The sequence below is a fragment of the Candoia aspera genome, chromosome 6 (assembly GCF_035149785.1).
Source record: "Candoia aspera isolate rCanAsp1 chromosome 6, rCanAsp1.hap2, whole genome shotgun sequence".
Classification (NCBI taxonomy): domain Eukaryota; kingdom Metazoa; phylum Chordata; class Lepidosauria; order Squamata; family Boidae; genus Candoia; species Candoia aspera.
In genome coordinates, this window is record NC_086158.1 from 83,299,540 (window position 1) to 83,324,655 (window position 25,116).

At 39.9% G+C, this 25,116-nt stretch overlaps 1 protein-coding gene across 1 annotated transcript in view; it reads right to left on the reverse strand.

The window, feature by feature from the left end:
* Window positions 1–25,116, reverse strand: part of TET1 (tet methylcytosine dioxygenase 1) — an 88,690-nt gene that overhangs the window by 38,471 nt on the left and 25,103 nt on the right. The window contains exons 3-5 of the mRNA XM_063307547.1: window positions 24,666–24,716; window positions 6,792–9,315; window positions 5,358–5,448 (exon numbers count right to left, since the gene is read on the reverse strand). Of these exons, the coding sequence (XP_063163617.1) occupies window positions 5,358–5,448; window positions 6,792–9,315; window positions 24,666–24,716 (2,666 nt within the window). The remainder of the gene's footprint in view (window positions 1–5,357; window positions 5,449–6,791; window positions 9,316–24,665; window positions 24,717–25,116) is intronic.

The window sequence follows — 25,116 nt, forward strand, 5'->3', positions numbered from 1 at the left end:
ACAAGGCAACAGGAGACGACGGCATCCCAGCTGAACTGTTCAAAATCTTGCAAGATGATGCTGTCAAGGTAATGCATGCTATATGCCAGCAAATTTGGAAAACACAAGAACGGCCATCAGACTGGAAAAAATCAACTTATATCCCCATACCAAAAAAGGGAAACACTAAAGAATGTTCAAACTATCGAACAGTGGCACTCATTTCACATGCCAGTAAGGTAATGCTCAAGATCCTGCAAGGTAGACTTCAGCAGTTCATGGAGCGAGAATTGCCAGACGTACAAGCTGGGTTTAGAAAAGGCAGAGGAACTAGAGACCAAATTGCCAATATCCGCTGGATAATGGAAAAAGCCAGGGAGTTTCAGAAAAACATCTATTTCTGTTTTATTGACTATTCTAAAGCCTTTGACTGTGTGGACCATAACAAATTGTGGCAAGTTCTTAGTGGTATGGGGATACCAAGTCATCTTGTATGCCTCCTGAAGAATCTGTATAACGACCAAGTAGCAACAGTAAGAACAGACCACGGAACAACAGACTGGTTTAAGATTGGGAAAGGAGTACGGCAGGGCTGTATACTCTCACCCTACCTATTCAACTTGTATGCAGAACACATCATGCAACAAGCTGGCCTTGAGGAATCCAAGGCTGGAGTTAAAATCTCTGGAAGAAACATTAACAATCTCAGATATGCAGATGATACCACTTTGATGGCTGAAAGTGAAGAGGAACTGAGGAGCCTTATGATGAAGGTGAAAGAAGAAAGTGCAAAAGCTGGTTTGCAGCTAAACCTCAAAAAAACCAAGATTATGGCAACCAGCTTGATTGATAACTGGCAAATAGAGGGAGAAAATGTAGAAGCAGTGAAAGACTTTGTATTCCTAGGTGCAAAGATTACTGCAGATGCTGACTGCAGTCAGGAAATCAGAAGACGCTTAATCCTTGGAAGAAGAGCAATGACAAATCTCGATAAAATAGTTAAGAGCAGAGACATCACACTGACAACAAAGGCCCGCATAGTTAAAGCAATGGTGTTCCCCGTAGTAACATATGGCTGTGAGAGCTGGACCATAAGGAAGGCTGAGAGAAGGAAGATCGATGCTTTCGAACTGTGGTGTTGGAGGAAAATTCTGAGAGTGCCTTGGACTGCAAGAAGAACAAACCAGTCCATACTCCAGGAAATAAAGCCAGACTGCTCACTTGAGGGAATGATATTAAAGGCAAAACTGAAATACTTTGGCCACATCATGAGAAGACAGGACACCCTGGAGAAGATGCTGATGCTAGGGAGAGTGGAAGGCAAAAGGAAGAGGGGCCGACCAAGGGCAAGATGGATGGATGATATTCTAGAGGTGACGGACCCGTCCCTGGGGGAGCTGGGGGTGTTGACGACCGACAGGAAGCTCTGGCGTGGGCTGGTCCATGAAGTCACGAAGAGTCGGAAGCGACTAAACGAATAAACAACAAAGTGGGGTTCCAATTAAAACATTCCAGAAACCCAGGCAACCTTCAGTGTTCAGATCTATCCTCTGCTACTCTAAAAATCAGAACTACAGACATGGTCCAACATGCAGGGAAGTGGATTTCAGCTGAAAATTAAGAGAAGCTATCCTCCTTTACCTAACCCTCTTAAAAAAAATTATACCATTTATATGCCACTCGACTCTCAAACAAAAATGGGCAGTTTAGACAAATAAATTTTATTCATTCCTGTCCTTAATTAATTTCTGGGGGGCTGACAATTAAAAGAAATGAAAAATTGGAGAAAAAACCCCCAGGAAAAATACAAAACACAAAGAAATCCCAAGCAGCCCAAAAGACAAACATGCAAACAAACAAGAAAAACCCTCACAGAGCACAGGAGATGGACAGGATTACCTCCAGGTACGTTCTAAGTCTCCGATTATAACCAACCTAGCAAAGGAGGGAACTTCTTAACTGACCAATTCCAGAAGCAGCCTCTGTATTACCTGCTGCTCTTTGACGACCTCATCATAAATAAATGCTTACAATGAGGATTTGTGGGATATTCCTGAACCCAGTCCCAGATACCCCTTCCAGTGATCCATGGCTTCTTCACATGCTCATTCCTCATTGGCCTGTTTTGGGGCAGAGGCTGTTCTTCCAGAGTGTCTGCGTGAACAGATACGCATACCTACAATTATGCTGAACCCTCCTTCTTGTTTCTCTGTATCTTTAGTTTGATGCCACTACCAGAATTCCTGATGGTACCACTTGAGAATATGGGCATGGGCTTCAAGCCAGGCTTCTAACCTGATGTTGCTTTTTGACAGACCGTTTTTACAACGAAGTAATACAAAGAACTTCCTTCCCTTTGACCTTGGAACCAAAAGGGGGAAAAAAAGTCTCCACCATCTTTGCAACCAATTACTAAAGCTGAAGAAGTGATGAAGGGACTGATACTGAGAAAACAGTCGAAATCCTGCTAGGTAGGAACAATCCTTAGGCACGGATAAACAAACAACCTGGACTGTTGGCCAGTGCCAAGTAGGAGCAAATGTGCAATTTGGATTTGAAAGAGCAGGCATACCATTTGCAAGGGATGTAATACAGTTTTTCTTTTCAGGTTTGAAAATTACATCCCTTTTACAAAATGCCCTGCTCCCCTTTCGCACTCTGCTTTGTCCACATTCTCCAACTTTCCCAGTTCCAGGTAAGAGCATGCAACTTAGCACTAAAGCAATCCTAAATGATGGGGGACCTCCCAGAGCAGCTGGGCTGGACCCAGGTAGGTGGCAAGAAGAGAATGGCTTTTGTTCTGCTATACTGTAATAAAGAAAATGCTGGAGTCTTTTAACACAAGTTGCAGGGAAGGAAACAGAAGTTTTTTGTGACTACAGATCACCACAGTCAAACTCATAAGAATCACAGAAGCTAACCAACTGGAGGTGAGGAAAACAAATTTAGTTTTTAGCAAGCAGATGAATGGGCAAATTGCAATGCAGATTGCCTTCTCTGAATCAGATCTTTGTGCAAGTCAAGTCTCTCTCAGGTTAAATATTGCTAAAAATAGTTCATGATGTTGACAGCTTGAGATAATGGTTTTCATATCACTTGCTCTGTTCGCATATGAACATGAACATGTCCCACATGAAGGCTTTTTGTAAGAGTGCAGCGTCAGTCACATTATCTGAAATTTCATTCTGATCTGAGATTTTACCAGCTTCCCAAAGGACTTTGATTGGCTAATATGGTAACAAGATGCTGAATTAATCCAGGATGACTTTATCAACTTTAAAGCTCAAATCAACCTCTCTTAATTGGTGCCCTCTAAATGTATTAGAATTATAGCAATTAATTCCTAAGGACCTCTGGTTCCTTCCAGACTGCAGAAGACAAGGTTTTTGGAATTTAGATCAAAGTTATGAGGCCTATCCTTACATAATATATCTAATGCACAAAGGGAATATGGGATCGCTGAATTTCTCCCACCCAGCACACATTCCACAAAATTCAAGAATTGGTGCTTGTCCATGAGTATTTACTTATTTGATTTAAGGCCACCTGACTCCAGAACGATTCTGGGTGGCTTACACTATAAAGAATTTTTAAAATTAGTAAACAAGAAGAATATGCCTGTCCGGACACAAATTCCAACAGTTCACTAAATACAGGATTGTTGTCACTGAATAATAATGGATACAGGCCTTTAAAAACTGATTTTGATTTTTTGGTCTTCATTCTAATGACACAACGGAGGAATAAGTAGAAGAACAATGACCTCCAAATTCAGCCTATGGCACCTGAAGCAACCTAGTTGGGTGAGACATAACTAGAGAGCCCATTTAAACTGCTCTGAGCTTTCAAAGTAAAGTATGGATCCAGTAACTAAATGACATAATATGTTCAATTCTACAAGTTACCATCAAGTAATAAACTCCTAGATTATTGTTACCTCAGGTTTCGGATTTACAATTGGAAAACTGTTGAATTAACGAAGGAAATTAATGAAACAAAACTATGTTGTGTTATCATAGAACATAGAGGGACCCCTACCCATTTAGCCTTCCAGGGGGATGTGAAGACCTGCCTCTTCCCCAAGCATTGGGCTAGGATAGGGGGGATGAGCTGTGACGATGTTTCGTCTGGCACCTGGGAGGAAGGATATGTTTTTAACTATGTTTTATGGAAGGTTGTGAGCCGCCTAGAGTCACTGTATGAGATAGGCCGCCATATAAGTCCTGCAAACAAAGAAACATCTGTGAAACAAAAAGGATCTCGTAAATCTGAACGAAGGTGTCCTGATCCTCTGGAGTGGAACTGAGGAATACATGCAGGGAAGTAGAAGTATGGGTTTAACTATGAATGACAGGGCTAACATGTATGTCATAAAGTATGAATTAGTGTCATAGGGGCTGCTGTGAGTACCTAAGAAAGCAGAAATACCAAGGTTTGGCGAAGGTTGCCTGTTATGCTCCTATGAATGATGATAATGAGATGAGTGTTGAGAAAAGCTGTGCAACATTTTGAGTTCAGGGAAAAACGATTCTGTTAGATCACATGAATAGATGGGTGAGAGTGAGCTGGTGTGCATAAAAATAGTGGGCTATGTGAAACCCAAGAATGACTTACAAGAGTGACTTTAGAAAGGTCTGTTTATTTTCAATATAGTAAAGGATGGCATTGGGAATTTGGGGAAGGAGGGCTGACTGAACCCACAGGCATCCTGTGCTTTCTCTCAGCAATGCATGAGTAAAGCATGTCCTGTAAACAGAGCATTGGGCAGAGAAAAAGTCCTAGGGTTATGGAAGCAAAATGGGGGGTTGGGGGAGATTTGGGTAACCAACATCTCTTCTAGAAATGCAAGCCTGTAGACACACACCCAGCCTGGGTGCTCTGGTACTAATGCAGCACCATGTGCAAAACAAATGAGCACCATGTGTTCATAAATTATAATTGGGACAGCTCACTGCTAGGTTCATATCTGAATTTCTCTCAAGAAATTGTTCCATAGTAGTCTTCAACCAACCTTATAGACTTGGTTACACCACTTAGAAATTGACATGGAAGAGATGAATTCTCCGCATCTCCATAAACCATGTCATGACTTTCTACCCAATACCCAATGCTAACAGCCACTTAAAGGCAGATGAGAATATTCAAACTCATTTCCTAAAACAGACTCATACTTGCTATGAGTAGTGTTCTAGTATATAGAGTAGTTCATACGCAAGGGTTATCGTTTAGATACAATGTAACAAAGCAAGAAAGGTCCATAGAACAAGAAAAAGTAAGTTACACACTAGGTATACTATAGCTACTATTGCCACCCATATTGTACTACATCATGTATCAATCTGATTTTTACTTATTAGCATTGACATTTATTTTCTTACCTGTCCTCCATTATTTCTCTGACTGCAGCAATATTTGGGCCCGTTCCAAGGTGTGTATAGTATGGCCCCTCATCCTTCTCTATGATTTGTTCTACAAAAAAAAAAGATTAAATAGTTGTTAAAAATATTACATGGACATTCAGAAACACTACTTAATGCCTGCCAATTACAATCTGTCTCACCTATCTACAGTAAAGGTAAAGGTTTCCCTTGACATTAAGTCCAGTCGTGTCCAACTCTAGGGGGCAGTGCTCTTCTCCGTTTCAAAGCCGAAGAGCCGGCGTTTGTCCGTAGACACTTCCGTGGTCATGTGGCCAGCATGACTACACGGAACGCCGTTACCTGCCCGCCGAAGCGGTACCTATTAATCTACTCACATTTGCATGTTTTCGAACTGCTAGGTTTGGCAGGAACTGGGACTAGCAACGGGAGCTCACCCCGTCATGCGGATTCGAACCGCCGACCTTCCGACCTTCCGATCGGCAAGTTCAGCAGCTCAGCGGTTTAACCCGCAGCGCCACCTATCTATAACTGAGGCTTATTTGACTCAGCTAATCTAAACACTTCTTCTATTAGATAAAACTCATTATATAATTCTGGCATTCAAACACTGGGATGGGATAAACAACTGAGTCATGCTCTGACATGAACAGATTGTACAAACGCTATCAATACTTTGTCTCTGGTGGGCTTCCAAACCTTAACATTGGTGACAGTGCCATATAAGTAAACTATGCAGGTAGTTTAATTTGTTATTTATCAAAAATAGAGTAAAATATTTTGTTTTTTCTTTTCATAATTTTATTACATTGAAGTTAAATACTACAGAGTATTATGTTGCCATTGGAATTCAATGTTGGGCAATAACACATAGCAAGATACCTATGGATTAAGGGTTATCTTCACCATTAATAAATGCTGCTAGTCACAATTTCTGCATAATTCTAAACAAAATAAAACAATTTCCCTCCTTCTAAGCTGTATAGAAGAAGGAAAGACAGGTGGGAATTTTATCAGCTCTTATTTTACATACTTTTCTTCAATAGGCAAGGATTCACAAATTGGTGAAACTCAACACTAACAGGTTTTAAATTCAAGGAAAAAATCAAGAAATCCAGATAATCAAGGAGATATCTGCACAGAATCTGGAGAAACATAGGGGACCTTCTTGCCTATGGAGTAAAACTCAAGAGACATGAATCTCAGCGCATGTAAGTATCTGCAAGTTTCTGGAGAATTCTGACCTGAGGAGAAGGATTTTAATAGAAGAGAGTATCTGTAGCTCAGGGTTGAACTGCAGAGTCCTTGCTGCTCTCTGAGCTTGGTTGTTTTCTTGCAGACGTTTCATTACCTGACTAGGTAACATCTTCAGTGCAGAAAGAAAGATAAGATTTTAAAATTCAACCATGCAAAAATAAACCAATGAACACTTACCCACGCAGTCACAGGTTGGAAAATTACTCTGCCCTTTCTTTGTAGGTGTATCAATTAAATTCTTTGTAGGGGTATCTAAGAATCTCATGGGAGATTCGAGAAAACTACTGAGTGTATTTTTTGTTGGAGAACATCTTAAGTTCCCAGTACCCTGTTGCTTTTCAGTCTCTACAGTTCTTAATGTTGGAAATGTAGCTTCGCTTACACGCTCCACATTTCTAGGAGTATGCATGGTATCCCCTGACAAAGCATCATCACTGTGAAGAGGGATCAGTTGCAGATTTTGATCCTTTTGTTCCACAGTATCCTGTGGCTTAGCTTGGGTTTCCTCGTAGATGTCACCAGCTCTCTGATTGAAGATCTGAGGAAAAGGATGCATCTGAGGAATATTCATGGTTTGTTGTACCTGAGAATTCTTGTCTTTTTCTGTAAACATCTGCCCGTTTTCACTTCCTTGTTTTATGCAAAAGTCTGTTTTTAAATGAGGAACAGTCAGCAGATTACTAGAAAGCAGGACTCCATGTTGAAGAGCCCCTGGGATCCCACTCTGGCTGGTGGTGCCTTGTGCATCACTGGAGCCCATGGCTCTGAGGGGCTCCCGCACCATTTCACAGCCTAATGGCTTGTTTTTTATTTTGTCTTGTATTGAGGCCGGTAAAGGCCTATGGAATATTATCTGAGTTTTAGGAAGAAATAATACAGCCGGTTTTTGCTGGGATGGCAAAGCACTCCGATTCCGCACCTTGTATACTTTGCTTTTGGAAGATTTTTTCCCCAAGGCCGACAGCTTTGAATCTTGTGACACAATGCGCCCAAGCCTGCGCAGTTTAGGCTTTTTCTGGACCTCCTGCAATTCACTATAATGGCATTCTTGCTGCAGCTGACTCGGTTGGTCAGGTATGACTTGAGGCTTCTTCTTCAATCTTCTGGCCCTTGGGACCGATTTGTCATTCTTCCGAGGCGGCTGCCTTTGTTTGACTAACAAGGAGCTGTAATTGTTCCTCCCAAATACCGATTGTTTCTTCTGCAATAGGCACTGATCCTGTTTATTTTTTGATTGCATATCAGGCGGTAATCGGCTGAGAAGCGGGGTCTTCGGATCGGGGCTCGTTCTGCTTGATTCAATTATTGCTGCGAGTTGAGTTAACTGGGTAGCTACCTCTTCTTCGTCTTGGCTGTGAACACCGCCCCGAAGGACAGAATTACTTTTTAAATTCAGGTTGTGAACAGCCTTTCCCTCCCATTTACCCAGCATCTCTCCTCTGTTCCACCACTGTCTGACGGTACTTGAGTTTTTGGAACATGGCCCAATAGCAGTTTTATGATGAAGCGGATATTTCTTGGTAGTAATACCTGAATTTCCACCAGACACTAAAGCAGAGAAAGATTTGGTGTCTCTTGAGGTGCAGTGCAATCTACGCAGTAAGTGAGATGGACCTGGGGATTTACCGGGGAACTCAGAAATAGCACCTTGGCCCTTGTAGAGCAAACCCTTAGGGTGGATTCTTCTCTGTGAGGCGGGATGAGAAAAAAGCGGCTGATCTTTTGGTGGGCAAGTCCCTTTTATTACTTTCAGTGCAGATGATTGTAAGGGACACGGTCTGTCCTTTTTGTAACTGTTCAGCAAACATGATGTTTGCTGCTCTAGACACTCAACTCTCTCTGGTTTAGCTGGTGAAGAAGGTCCTAATGGGACCTCTGACAAACGTGTTAATGCCTCAATAGCTACAACCTGTTCCACAGTTAAATTTCTATTTTTAATCAGAGATAAAAAAGTTGACTGAAGTGACAAATCTTCAGGTTGGGAATCTTTACTAGGGATATCTGAAGCACCATCATCAAGGCAAGCACCCCTTTCAAGCACAGGAGCACAGGGTGGCTTGTCTTGCAAATGTAAAAGTGAAATGGTTTGCAAAAGTGAGTTTTCAGCTTCCTGAATGGCATTTGGGTTTTCTGTCTGGCGTCCTACAACATAATCCCTTTTTTCTGGAATAGCACCACATGATCCAGTTGCCAAAGGGTAGATGTTGTTCAGCTGAGCAGCATCACTCCAGGAGGCACTGGAGTTACTTTCATGGCAGCTGTTTGCCAGCTCTGCAGTAGTGTTCACATCTGCTTTTTTCAGTGTGCACACATCTGATTTCAGTGATGTGTCACATTCTGCTGGTGAATATGGTATGCTTTTAATGCCATTTCTAGCAGTATGTGCAAATGATTTGGGGGGCTCATCTATTACGCTGGAGGAATAAACCAATTCTGCATCCTTTTCAAAATGCTTTAAGTTCTCATCCCTGGTTCCAGCTTTACAGAGATCTCCGTTCACATGGATGCTAAGCGATGGCTTTTCATTCTGCACCCACTTCTCAGTTTCTAAGCTGGCCATACTTCCTTTTTCATTTGTCTGCACATCTTCCCAGGGCAGTGACTGGTTTGCTTTCAACTTGTATTTTTCACCATGGCCATTTGCAACACATTCCACAAGCTCTGCTCTGCAGCCATTTACTAGTTTGCTTTTTAGATCTCCCTGCAAAACAGTAAAAATACATTTTAGCAAATGCTATCCACCATGGGGTTTTACAAACAGTAGTTCTCATGAGCAATGCAATACAGAAGAATTGGCAGTCTCATATGTTGACCAGCTGATGAGATGTATTTCAAAAGAAGTGCCACCAAGATCAGGTTCTGGAACCAAGGTTCCAACTGTTTACTTCTATGTAATTTATACTAAAACCAATAGGCCATACAAAAAAATAGCCACAATATTGGCTACCAAGGATTTGCTTGTTTGATATTCACACAGCAACAGTACAGTAACAACAATTTCAAATAAAAGGAAGAGAATTGCACATCTATCCTTTCTTTTCTCAAGGAAAAATGCTTAAATAAATATATATCTCTGAATTGACCTGGTAGTCCACAAGCTGAGGAAAACAATAATTCAGAGACACCAGGTCCGTATCAGAAAAACGCAGGAGAGAAATTAAACACAGGTTATGCTGAAACATGTTTCATTTCATCTTCAATTCTGAATTATAGAAGGAAAACATTTTATGAAACATCTGATTTTGAGCAACTCAAGAAAAATTTATCTATATATAATACTGTACTGACATTTTTATTGCTAAAGCTATATCCATACTGTTGTGAATTTATGATCAACTTAACAAGATAGAAATGTTTTTGAAAACAAGACCAAACCTTTTGAACTGAACCAATTAGTTAGTAATAGGCAGTTTGAAGCTTTGTTTGTGTGTGTGTGTGTGTGTGTGTTCTTTTTTGCCAGTTATAGACGAAAAAAACTAAAACTAAGGCTTCAAACAAGGACAAAGTAATCTTTGACACACTGTATATTATTATGCCTCTAAGTAAGGTGGCCACAGAAAAAAACTGTAATATTAGACCAGTGCTATATAAAATGAGAAGTCAGAAGACACCCATGAAGAGGAACTGAAATTACACATTTTCTCTGGCTTTATAGTTTAAAGCCAAGCAACTGAGGCATTTACCCTGAGTACATAACGAAATTATAGAATTACAGCTGCCCCAAATGAGACGTTTGTCAGAAAGAGCTGTATGTATTGTTCCCACAACCCTAAACTGCAACTGTAATACAAGTAATGGAAGCATGTCTATTAACCTTGGAAAGAATGAAATTCCACAAAGCTGGCGATGGCCTGGCAATGTTAAAATATTGGTTTACAGAATGTTTCTTTTGGCTTTCCATTTTATGTGCCCTCAAAACCACAACAGGGGAAAGGAAGCCAGTTTGCCAACTCCATGGGTAGGTATATATGGGAAAGGAAAAACAGAACAAAGTTTCAGCGTATTAAAATTTCATTCACAGAAACTGTCTCACAGCAATTCGAGGTCTGTTTCTCATCATGGGCTGGTAGGAGAACAATAAGTAAGAGGTACTAAAAAAGAGGTGTTGCGAGTGTGTACTTTCTGCAGATTATTAGGGTAGCTTAGCAGGTTATTTAGCAAGCACAGTTACTTTGCGTCTGAGCAGCAATAACTGTGGCTCCATCAAAATAAAGGTAACTGGAACTTCTGAGGCTAACATGGGTCATAGCCTGCTAACTCTATGAATGGAAGCATATACCCCACTCTTTCTCCAAAAAGTCTGATGAGGAATACAGCAGGCTGCCATCTCCGAAGGAGCGGAGAGATACCGCAGCCAAGAACGCTGGCTGGGAGATCGGCGCTGGCCGGATCAAAGGGAGATTGTGAGATAACCCACGTGAACTCCGGACAGCGGCTCCTCATGAGTAAACTGCAGAAATGGAAGTTCTTGCAGTTAGCTCAGGAGCTGTGGATTCCAAGGCTCTCTGAATCTAATGTGCCATCTATAGTTCTGGATGGGGCTGTCCTCGCCCCACAGAGCTAGTTCGTAATCCAGGGGTTCTCCTGGATTCACAGGTCCTGCTTGAACAGCTGGTGGAGATCATGTCCAGGAAAGCATTTGCACAATTACACCTGATGCTTTGCATGGGTCACCACTGAACTATTGCAACCGGCTCTGAAGACCATTCAGAAGCTGTAACTGTCATCTTTCCTCTTTTATTTCCTTTTATAACTTTTCAGATAATTTTCTAACACACTGTCAAAACGTTTCCATGGGCAGAAATGTTCCATCTCACCTAGGATTTGGTTCTTGGCCGTCTCCTCTTTTCCACTCACATATCATTTCTGTATTATCTTAACTCACATAGCTTTCATTAACACCCTACAGACAGGCACATTCACATTTAAAGGATTTATATGGCCACCCATCTTAAGCAACTCTGGGCAGCTCACAATAACAGTAAAACAAAGAACACAATAACAGTAAAACCAATAAATAAAACAATCATAAAACAGTAAAAACAGTAAAACAATAAAACAAAAACGGTGCGCCTTAATCATCCCCTTGGGATGCCCCACCACAGGGTCAGTTGCCCTTCCTTCTTCCATACTATCTACCTATACAATCCTATCCCAGTGCCTCAGTAAAGCCAGGTCTTAGACTTCCGGTGGGGACCAATGGTGGCTTGAACAGGAATTTCCGCATTTGCAGAATTATCTTGCAGTGCGACAATTTTCTTGGGCTCAGGCAGGCTTCCTTAGAGCCCAGAAGTGTTCTTCGGAGCAAGGAGAACCCCAGGAATCACCCCTCGTGTCCTTCGGACGGCTGATAGCAGCCAGAAGACCGCAAAATGGTGTTGTGATTGACTGGTGAGTGATCAGCTGGGAGGCAGGGCTATCGTCCTTTCCCAAGCCAAAAACAGACTCTAAAGCTGTCCACCCCATTTCTATAACACCAAGTTTTTTTGTTTAATTTTTACCAAAGAGAGGCTTTTTACAGCAAAGTAATGCAGAATCTCTTGGTGACTTCCATTATTTTTGGAATTCACTAATTTGGTGATTTGACACACACGTACACACACACACACACACACACACATATTCTGTAACGTTGAGATTTAAAGAACTTCGTTCTTTTATTGTTGTTTTTTAGCTACAGTGAGCTTTGAGGAGTATAAAAGATTTTTTCTTCTTTGTTGAATCTGCAGATTGGAATTCTGACCTATTTGCTTTCGCTTTTCTATAGGAATGATTTTTGTTATTACTATTTTGGTTACACTGAAGATAAATGAGCTGGAGAGAGTTTCCAATTACAGTCTTAATGGACTTTACCTTCCGGAGGCACTAGAGGGCACCATAATCTTCTATGAAGAAATATGGAGGAAATTTAAGTGATTTTTAAAGACTTTTATAATGCAGTCACCCAAGTTCTGGATCGTCTCTCAGAACTTGTGGAGACCAAATTGTCCCCAAAATTGAGAGAAGCTGACAAGGTTCAAAATTATCCTAATAAAGTGGCTTCCCCAAAGAAGAAGATGAGAATTGGTGACTTGGACTTAAATAGTCAAGGGAAGAAAACTGAGTTGTGGAAAGTTGAAGACAGAGGGATGGGAAAGGCTGTGCTGCTATCATACCATGACCAAGAAAGAGAATTTAGGCTTCAAAGGGTGGAAGGTTTTTGAAGAATATTTGGACTTTTCAAGGCAGGCTGTAAAATTTGAGATTGACAAGAAGGAAGTTCTGTGTACAATACTGAGATAGATATGTAAATACCTCGGTTTACTTTGAAGTGGGATAACTATTTAAATGTGTTTATCAGGATGGTCTTTTAAAGGTTTAGATAAATGTTTATACTGTTTGGAGAACACTTCTATTTTTGGTGAAAGGGTATTAATAAAATTACCTTTCTAAATATACAGTAGTAATAAAATGTTGGCAGGTTATTTTGTTTTAGTTTAAATACTTTGCTTTAGCTTGATCATTGTTTAAATTTGTTTATCAGGATGATTTTTTTAAGGGTTCAGATGATCGTTTTTATTTTTTGGATAATATTTTTATAAATAAATAATAGCAATAAGATATAGTTAGGTTATTTTTTGTTCGTTTAATTGGCAGATAGGAGCAAATTATAGTGAAGAAGGATATTGTTTGTTAGTATATTAGGTCCAAAATTATGTTTGAAGGGTTTTTTATGTTTTTTAACTGGGAGGGAAAATTTGTTTTAGAAGGGAATGGTATAATGAGGATCGAAATGCTTTACAGAAATAATGTTTATTATAGTATAAATTGGAGTAAGAGATTGGTATTGTATATCTTTGTTGTAAAGTTGGAAGTCACTTTGTAGTAGTTTGTTTTATATTTTCACACCTTTTTAGTTCTTTTCTTTTTCTTTGTAAGTTCTTTTGTTTCAACCTTTTTAGTTTTTATGTATATCTTGAAAAAAATTAATAAAGCTTTTAAGTAAAAAGCCAGGTCTTAACAGCCTTCCGAAAGGCTTGTTATTTTATGTGGATATAAAGGCTATTTATCTTCACCATATGCAATACCCAGAAAAACAAACTTGCTTCTCCTTTTACATCCTTGCTGAAGTTCTTCCTCGGAGACCTACGGGTAAAACTCTGCTCCACAACCATATCATCTCCAGCACAGACTACTGTAAACTTCTCTCTTCTTCAGTCGTCATCTTGGTCCCCTTCCCATCGAACAACCCTCAAAAACCCTAAGCTTCGCTTCCTATCCACTCCTGGATCCAATATACACTTCCTGGTCTTACAATCAAACCTCTCCGTGGTCTTGAGAAGAGACCTTATGACTCTGCTTTTATCTTGCCACTATCGGTGACCTTCTTTCCTCCAGCACCTAGTCCCTGCCCAGATCTTCAGCACTTTCAGAAGACTCAGCCTTTTCTCCTCTTATTACCACCCCATATGTTTGGAATGCTCTTCCAGAATACCTGAACTAATCCACCTCTCTTCTTACAAATCATTAAAAAAAAACAAAAACCTTTATGTGAGTCCTCTGCCACAACTGCCTTGTTCCCATATTCTATTGCAGGTAAGCTTTTAATTCAGCCTGTGCACATTTAAGGGAAGCATTCTTATTTTTACCTTTGCCAGCCCTACTTTGTTGCTTCCCCTGAATTAAATTTCACATTGTAAGGACCTCTAGCCCTGAATACAAACAGCATAAGATTTTCTCATTCTCTTTCCCTTTACATACGCATATCCCATACTTTAAAATTCTATTAACACAAGGAGGAAACTAGAATCAGAACATCCCAGGATTTATTTAAATAGTTCTTGCTTTTGCTTATATTACTATATTGCCTGTATTTATAGAGCTCAAAATATGGCATGCAGGAATTTTAAAAAAAGCCTGAACACAAGACTTAACAATGACAAAACCTGGACATTTTGCTCTGTAAGATGCAACCCTAATTTAACACTGCATTTACTAAATGTTGAAGTCAGTTATGAACAATATGTTTCATTTACGGTCTTCTTTATCTCTATCTCTACAGCTAAGCTTTGCAACTCATCTTCAAAATAACCACAGCAATAGAAAGGTTGGGGGCAGTACTAATTCATCAAATGTTGTCGTGTTCAACCACTTGTTTTCCAATTTGTTCCAAGGCATACATACTAGCAAGTACAACTCTCCTTAGTCTTCCCTACGTAGTACTGTAGTTTGATTTCTGCATTTCATTAGCTATTTCATTTGCCTGAAAATTCCTTAAATGCAGAGAAATACTTTCTCTCTCCCTTTCTCATGCACAAACACACAAACAAAACAGTCACGTTATACAAGAGAAATGTAATTCAAACAATTAAATTTAAGGTGGCTGTCACGAACTAGCAAGTTTACTACCAATTTACAACACCTACTGAAGTTCTTCATAGCTGGTGGATGATGCAAGATCTAATTGCAGTAGTTGTGTAACGCTCCATATACTTCATAACAGGCGTATTAATTAATTGTACAGGATTTAAAGATGTGTAGTCAGCCCATTTAGATAACTTTGGCCATAATCTTCACCAGCCTAGCATTTTCTATTTATTTTAATTATCCTCCCATTTTATATTGTCCTATCATTAAATACTTGCCAAGTAGTTGTTCTGCTTTGTGAACTGGTTGCCTGGTATGGAAAATAACCATGTATTCTGGAAAGAAAGGCCAACAGTAGGATATAAGCCCACGTTCATTTAGAATGGTCCTGCCTTTTTATATTTCCATCTTAACCCCTCTGTAACTTCCACTGGCCAAAACACTGGGCCAAAAACCAACATGTAAATAATCACACACACACACACACACAAAGTGCAGTTTTAAAATACTGAAGGATGGAAAGACACAAACATATGCCTCTTCACATCTTAAATTCGTTTGAACAACTAATTTTCATCACAAAGGTGGCATACATTAGGTAAGATAAGATGCCTACAACTCATCTTACAGTCTGATCCTAATGACAAGAGAAACACCATTTTGTTTCAAGTCTCTAATCCATTCAGACTTCTTAGAAAAATTTAACCATCATCTGAGATATTCAGGGGCATAAATGCAACTCTTGGGGAACCTTTCTGTATGCATACAAATAAAGAATTTGTTTGATTCATAGTCATACTCAAGAGATTCTCTTGATATATATCACACAAATTCTGCTAATCTTACTGCTGTACTAATCCAAATTTCTCCTTTTCTGTGCCCACTATAACTACACAGATGTGTTTATTTTTTAAATCATGTCTTTTATATATTTAAAAAAAACCCTTTAAAATGTCATCTATAGCCTCTGAGAACATACCAATTTATTCTATACTTGCATTGAGATATGAAAGCCTAGGGAGGGAGGATAGAGCACTCAACAGAAAACAGTCTCCAGGCCCTTCAATACTGCCCTGTTGGGAAAATATATATTGTTTTTCCTGCCTCTTTATATGTGCTAAGAGTTCATGTATATAATGGGTTATATTTTTATCCACCTGAGAAACTCTGAGAATTTGGTGTTCTAACCAAAAATACAACCTAGTACACTCAGGATGTTTCCAGGTGTGTGTGTGTGTGTGTGTGTGTGTGTGTAAAAAGTCAAGACTGACAGTGAGACCCATGAAATCAAAACACCAGTCTTTTTTAATGTGCACCACTACATTATCCTGACCAAAAATTCTCTACCATAAGCAAGAGGCTTTATAAAAATAAACCCAATGACTCTTTTGAATGCTATTAGGTAAGAAACTGAGATGAACAAAGAGACTGTAGGCTGCTGCATTTAAATTGGTAAGATTCCTTTAAATTACTTCTGTTTTTCCAGACTTCATTGGATGCCCATAGCATCTTCATGTCACAAATGAATTTGTTAGAAATACACAATTAATAGTTGACATCATCATATTATGATTTTAATGTTGTTTTGTAAACATGACCTGAAATATAAAAAGTTTCTCTGGCAAGTTATATAACTAATGGAAAAATATTCTTTTAAGAACAAAGATCAGGTAGGGCAGCTAATTTTGTTGAAGAAGTCGTGAAAGTTTAAGTCAAATCAGGTCATATTGAAAAGTGTTTTTTTTAATAATAAAAATGTGTATAAATGTTAAAAATGCATTGAGAATTGGGTTCCCTGCATTTCTAAAGCTGTATCTCCAATGATGTGGCAGGAGTGGACTCAAGTTAGAGCGTTAGGCTCATCCTGTTTTATCATAACAGATTTCAAAGAAAGGGAAAGGGAATACATTTCAAATAGCTGTCCTGCTAAGTTTAGATTTGTAGGAATTTCTACTACTCTTCTAACCAGCTCAGAGACTTTTGATCAAAGAAATCTGGCATACATATGCTGAAATTTCTTTACGTACAATTTTAAACAGTCTCTCTTGGAAAGACAAACCAAGGAAGCTACATTCATTTGTACACTAGGCGGCAAAGCCTTATTGACAACGTTTGTCAAACAAACGTTGTCTGTCAAACAGCTTCATTTTGTCAACATTTTGAGATTATTCCTGCAATTTTATGAAGGAAAAGACACATTCAAGTCAAGGTCAGTTTTGGGTGACTAATTCATGCTGTTTTCTTGGCAGGTTAAGAAAATAGTTTGCCATTACTTATCTTCTGGGATGCTTTTTCAACTTCCCAAGCTAATTTACATATCTAGGATTTCCTTGTGCCCTATCCAAGTATTAACAAAATGCAACTTTACTTAGCTTTTTAGATCAGCTAAGGTTGGCTAGGTATTGCTACCTAGCTGGGCCAATAGGTTACAGTGGTGGCCAGGGATTGTAGGCTTCTGAGAGTATTGCAAATGGACCACTGAAGGAGGCATGGGGACATCTGTGCCATGAGCCACTTCCCACAATCTGCGTCTCGGTTGCTCTTCCAACAAATTCAAATATTCCTCTTGCGCTAGAAGTTCAAAACACATTCTTCCTTCAATTCTTCCAGCCTTTCACTAAGATGGGGTGGTACAAGGGCAATGGTATTCAAAGAACAAATTAGAAAACTGAATATATTTTCAGAGCAGCTGGAAGCGGCAGATAAAAGGTTACAGGGCTGGGGTCAGTCCAATAACACAGTTTATTAGATGGCCATGCAGAAGGGAGAAAGCTGGAAGAAAGCCAGCAGACACCTGTCCAAAAGCAATGGGCAGGAGGGATCATCTTAGAAAGAAAAGCAGCTACCACCAGAACAGCATTATGGCTGGCTGGGGAACTCTGGGACTTGAAGTCCACACGTCTTAAAGTTGCCCAAGTTGAGAAACACTGATCTAGGACCTTTTAACACATAGTAAAATCCAATGAAGCTGTCCCAAGGCCCATGTGAGGATGTAACAGACCAGCCAGAGGCCTGGCACGGTGACAAGTCCAGCAAGAAGATGAAACACAGGCCTTGACATTAACTTTAACATAAGGCCACAACAGTCATGGAGGATTTGTCATTTTAAGTCCTCCAAACCCCCCAGCTAGCTGGCTGGCTGCTGTGGCAGCTGGAAGACTTCTTCTCTCACCGAAGGAAGAATGTAGAGCCAGTGGTTGTGATGTTGTTCTCTCCACTCCCAAGAAATGGGCAAAGAGAAGACAAGGGGACCCCTGTCAAATTAGTCTGTCCCATGTTTCACCAAACAGCCCCAGTTAAGCCCTTCCACAACCTGTGCTAGCATTTGAAGTCAGAAGGATACTTTTGCATGGAGCACTTAATGTTCGGTTTCACCCAGGACATTACTCCAACTTGAAGGCTAGTAGGCAGAGAGTGAAGGACACAGCTTTTTGATAAGCTAGTTTTAGCAAATATCAGAAAGACTCTAATTAGAGCGGAAAACCAACTGCCAACTATAATTTGATTGATTGATAGATAGATAATCAGTCACATAGTTCAAATCTTACATTGGAGCAGGGAACAAGTCATTTTTTCAAGAGAAGGGGTAGCTGACATCTCAAGAGCTAACTTCAACCATCAGAAATGGATGTAGCTGTCCAAATCTGGGCCATTCTGGCCTCTGCCATTAGGCTAATAAATCCTATTCAGTGGGAAATCTCTCTGACCTTAGGATATACATAATTCACACAGAGCAAGGAAGGTAGAACATTTGCAGATTCCCATCATATCTGTCCAGCAGGGAGGCAAGTGCTTGGCACAGAACAGCTGCTAATGTAGCAGCAACCACTGCTGCATCTTGGACCATGATAGTACAGGAGCTACCAGTAGTGGCAGATTCTGTCCCAACTGCTGGACAAACAGGTTTGTCATCTATGTTAACTGGTCCATCTGGCTCATCACTGAGTTCTACTACAGAAGCAAGGCATTGGTGACTTAATGTGCAGACAATGCGGTTGCAAGGGGATCTGTGGTCATTTACTCGTGGAGTCAGAGCACAGCTTTCCTCTTATATACTGTAAGTACCAGTAGGTTGTAAGACTTCACACAGTGACAGTAATAAAGTCCTCAGTCCAGAAACTCAATCAAACGCTCCGCAGCTGACTGCAGACTTCAAGGACACATCACGGCTGGCTTTTATTGCAGACATGAAAGAAGTCAAACACATAAAGAACATCAGTGGGCAGGGATCAAGCCATGTGCGTGCATGCGTGCGTCTCAGTGCGTGTGTGTTCATGTGTGAAGGGGGGAGAGAGAGAGACCAACTGACCAACCTATGGTTCAAATCCTAGAGCTTTTTCTCTCACCTTTTCCAAAACAATGGACTTTAGCCATTCTTTTCACTGCCGTGAAGGTTAATAACTGCCAGTGGTTCTGTTCTAATAACCTTAGTTCCTGTTCTGACAGCTTTGGCTCTTACTGTTATAGCATACACCTTGTAGATTTCAGCTCACTTCACTAGATACATCTTGCTTTTCCTGCAACGGATCAACATAGCTACCTTCTTGGAAAGTATACTAAAATTACTAAATTAAAATCCTTATAGACAGGGCAAATAATCTTAAGTCACAAGAGTAACATCATAAACTACTTGCTTCTTGTTAATATGGAGGTAAGAGATAGGTTAACTAATAGGGTAACCGAGCTCTCATTAAGATTAATGAACAGAGGATTTGAGGTGATGGAGTTCATCTAAGCAAGAAAATGGATATAAATGCAAGAGAAATAAAAAGTCAAACCAAAGTCCAGAATATGATCCTGAGGGTATGAAGATATTACTGATCTAAAATGGTACCTTCTGTTGATTTGGGAGTATTTTAATGATATTCCTATGCTTGTCAGTAAGATAGGCAAACACCTGCTAAGATCATTGGTCAGTTTTTAAATGAAAATTAATCTGAAACAATCTTACTAAATAAATGTTTTATACGGTATCAACTTCTTATAATGAAAGCTTTATCCATCTTAGTACGTAAGAATAGATACATAGGTTTTATCAAGACTGCATATATTAGAAATTATATTGAATAAAACATGATTTAATTAAGTTTTCCCAGTTACTGATTTAAATCACAATGTAAATAACAATGTAAACTGATTTTATTTAAATCAAACACCCCTGTTTACAAATTCAAAATTACTGCACCCTATAAAAATACTCCAAATCAAATAAATTTAAGTATTACTTCAACAACCTTCAACAAATAACCATTTATGAACTTATTCTAAATTTTATTTGCTGCCCATTGCCATTAGTGGCTTTAGAAAGCTAACAGATATTCACATACAATAACAATGATCAAAACCCAACTAACAAAACTAAAAAAAATCTTTAAAACTTGACAACAACTTTTGAAAACGTTATTAAAGGGAAGTTTTAAGCCCCCTTCTAAATGGTAACAAAAAGGGAGTTCTTGTTACCTCAACCCCAGCACCAAGTTCCACCAAAGGAAAAAAAAGATAGATTTAGCTGTTGCTGTTAAGCAGAACTGTGGTACTCCACTGGAGAACTAAGTGTTAGGACAGATCACACAGATGTAGACATTCTTGTAAAATAATGTGGACCCAAGCTACAGAAGCCTTCACGCATCATAATGAGTATCTTGAAGTGATCTCTGGAAACAATCAGTGCAACCATGTCAACAATTCAGGAGTGTGACATCTCACAGGAGCACCACTCACCACCTAAACTGCCACATTTGGGGCCAGCTGCAGTTTCCAGAGCATTTTCAACAGTGGTGCCACAAAGAGTGCATTGCAGTAATCCAATTATGAGGCTACCAGCACACGCATCAATGAATCAATCTCTCCTTCCAGGAATGGACCAATGCTGTTTAAAGGGTTTCCTCTGCCCCTGAAGTAATGCGGTGTTAATCCCAGATCCAGAACCCCAAGATGAACACCTGGTTCTTAAAGAGGAGAATCACTTTGTTCAGATCTGGCACATATCCCAACCCCTGAAGTCCAGCCCCCAGAATTATCCAGTGTCTTGTACAGACAGGCATTAGTAATTTCTAGAATTAGCAACAATATGTTAGAAGTATGGTTGGTACTACCAGAGTACTAATGGCTCTTAGCACCAAATCCATGCATGATCCTTTCCCACTTGTTAAATAATAATGCCCCTCACAGAATAATTCCCAAAGGGCTAAGCAAAATTCTTCCCATCACTTTTTGATGTTATCCAAATAAAAAAAAAAAGGAAACACTACAAGGAGTGCCATCTCTATTTCCCACAAGAATCTAGAAAAATTACTGTAGCCAACAGGGTCAAAGCCATTAAGAGATCCAAGATGACAATAGGGTCATACTTCCCCTATCTCTTTCTTAGTATGGATCATCCTTCACACAACCAAACTGGTTAAAGCTGACTCCAACTCTAGATTGAAGTTCTGGAGTTCCTGGAGAACAGTACTAGTGCTTCTCCACCAGCTTGGCTAAATATGGATTACTGGACATTAGCTTACAGCTGTATTGTAGAATATATTGTGTGAAAACAACCCTTGTGCTAAAGTTATGATTCAACTCAATTATTACCCAAATATTGCCATGCATGAACACTGGACTGCATCCTATCAGCCTCTATCCATAATACGACTAACCTAACAATATCCACTGTGGGTTCATCCATATATCCTACTTAACCTGATTTTAAGAAACCCTGCTTATCTCAGGGGAATGTCAACCTAATGGAAGACATTCCACCAGACTGACATTTCTACTGGAGAAGCTGCTGAGAGTAGATCATGACCTGTGTTTGAATACCCACTTTTCTAGTAGTTGCAAGCACTTGCTCCAAGTGAAGCGGAGTCAACAAGCAAAGTGGAGTCAATTCAAAGTATTAATTCTATGCTCAGCAATGCATTCACAGCTGTAATTACTACGTAACAAGGAAGCCAAAGATATTAATTATTGATCATCTGTCTAATTATTCATAATGGTTGTCCTGTATAAAGCCTCAGTCACTAATAAGATGTAGAGGGCTCATCTGCCCACCTGCCCACAGCTGGAGATCAAATATTGCAAACAGCCAGGAAACAGTGCCCTACTAGCAAGCAGGTACAGGAAGCAAAAGGCATGGGGACCAGAAGCAGGAGCTCTTTCTCATAGGATGTGGGTTGAATTTATTGATTGGGTTTAGAAGGCCATCCAATTCCACAAGACTCTAGAATTACTGCCCCCAGCTAAGAGTAGCAGCAGCAGGTAAACACTACCATCCTCATGTGAAGGCAGTAAATTTACTAATCCTTATCCAGACACAAGAGGCACACTGCTGGGTAGCAGAATTCACATCAACAGGGCTATAGGGATGAACTCTGTCAGTCTTCCTTACAATCTTACTGACCTCAGGGGTCATTTAGTCCAACCTCCTGCTTTGCTTGTTCCACTAGCTGAAAGCTTATACATTCAGGAAGCTCCCCCAGATGTCGAGCCTGAACTTACTTCCTTGTAGTTTTAACCTACTGGTCCTGCCCTCTCAAGCTACAGAGAATGACTGCTTCCTCTTCTACATTCAGATTTCCAGAGACTGCTCTGCATATCCCCTCAGGCATCTCTTCTGCAGGCTAAATATACCCAGGTCATTTAACAATTCCACATAGGTCTTGGTTGCCAATGACCCACCATCTTGGAAGCCCTCTTATGAATTTACTCAACCTTCTCCCAGTCCTTTTTGAATTGTGGTGCCCAGAACCAGACACATTATTCCAAATGGGGTCTCAACAAGACAGAGTAGAGTTTATTTGTTTAATTACTGTTTAGTTCACTCTTCCTTGGTAACGAAGCAAGATATGAATGAGAACAAGGGATCTATTGTCTCCTTCTTAAACTGTTATTGATACTAGAATAGAGAACCAGTTTGGTGTAGTGGTTAAGGCATCAGGCTAGAAACTGGGAGACTGTGAGTTCTAGTCCCGCCTTAGGCACAAAGCCAGCTGGGTGACCTTCAGCCAGTCACTCTCTCTCAGCCATAGGAAGGAGGCAATGGCAAACCACTTCTGAAAAACCTTGCCAAGGAAACTGCAGGGACTTGTACAGGAAGTCTCTGAGAATCAGACACGATTGAATGGACTAAAAAAATACTAGAATATCTAAATAGATGTTTACTTGAAAACAAATCCTACTGATTTTGATGAAACTACATTTTCAAATTAGGAGTGAAGTCTAAATCAGTTTGTCAAGTTAAATATGAACGAAGTAAAAGTTGAATTAGAAAACACAGAGTTACAAAGATTGTATCTTTTGGTTCATTAAACAATCAATTAAAAACCCAGCTCTGAGAGAATATATAAATGATCAAACTTGGAAGGGAATGCAGCATGAGTGCAGCACTAATAAGAGTTACGAGACACATTGGAAATACACATACAGTATTTACTAATTCTGACTGAAAATGGAACCCTGAAAATTTCAGTATTTAACAATGTAGTCTAATACATATTTACTTATAAGTCCCAGTGCATTTATTAGATGCAATGCCTAAAGTCTGCACAAATCACAGCCATATCTGACAGATTTTAGTGAATGCAAAGGCATTATCTTAACTTTTTAAAGAACATCTGCTTTATTTTTATGAGTATATCTTTACAGGTTACTATTTTGCCTCACAAATTATTTGCACAATTTTTAAACAATGAGTTGCAAATGACAAGGGCAGCAAAATACACATAAATATTCTACCACTTTAACAAAATATTACCACCACAAAGCAACTACTTTAATAATCATTAGGATTTAAAGGCTTAAACTTAACGCAGACTTCCAAAGCAATCCATACTATGATGCTACAGACCCAGGCAAAACCCCAATAAAAACGTACCAACAACTGGGCGCGATACATTTTCACTGTCGAATCGCTACACGATACACCCTGGCCAAGAGTTAGAATTCTGGAAGGCTTGAATAACATGCAGCATGGGAGGGGCCCAAATTCTCTATTATGGGAAGGGGATTCCCCATCGTAAACAGGGATTTCCTCCGCACGTGTCAGGAATTCCCTGAATCACTGAAGAGAACAAGGTAGCCATTTATAGAGGTCAATTACGTGCATGCAAAGAACATGGAACACATCCTGGGGTTTTTCCCCTTGCTAATTCTATGACTCCACAATATTTAAACATTTTCAGTTCAGCATTCATTTATTGGAGAACATGCACTTTAAAATTACTTACCAGTTTCAGACCATAATTGTCTGAAACATGTCAACTTTATGTAAGAGGCAATTGATTTTACTGGGAAAAACGAACATAAGCACAATTATCTAACAGTCAGTAATTGACAGCACAGAGTTAACATTTAAGATAGGTGCAGCTTGGAAAGAAGTTCGTTTTTCTGGACCAAAACATCATTTCCAGGGCTGCTGCTGAGCATGTTTACTCAGCAGTCATTCTCAACAGATTCAGCAGGGCTTACTCCATCGTAATAATCGCCTTTATGATCGCAACCTTTATCAAACAAGAACAGCTCGATTTTTAACGGACAGCTTTGTGCATTCAGTGTTATGTCGGGGCACCAAATCACACAGAAACAGAGAAATGTTGTGAGCTTTTACATTTAGCTAACAATACCAACATCTGGGAAGTCATGCCCCCTTTCCCTTTCCATTCAGTCTTCAGAGCGAGACCCATTTCTCTAAAAATGTAATAAAGCAAGCCATGTTTTTTTTACCTTTGGAACTCTTCGCTTTCTTCTCTGAGGCCTTTTGTTTTCAGTTAGCACCTAAAGGAAGACATCAAATGGCAAAATAAACCTTGGTGAATAAGCCAGTCAGCGTATTGCTTTCAAAACCAGTTTCCCCGTTCTTGGAACCGCGGAAGACTTTACAGGCTCGGCACACAGCAGGGTTTCCCCTGCAACTTAACGGGGACCGAAGAAGTCAGCCACACCGCCACCACCACGGGGAAAAGAGAGTTAACCAGGAAGAGGTAGGAAAAAAATAAATAAATAACCTTTCCCCCCGCTCAAAGTCGGGTTTAGGAAGGCTCCGCATTCTTCACAGCGAAAGCCACAGGGTAGCCATCTTGCTTCCTTCTGCAGAAAAGCCCTGTGCGGAGTGTGCACTTCTTCAGCGCGCTTTGGCAAAATTATGCTCATGGTGCCTAACAGGCACGGCGGCGGC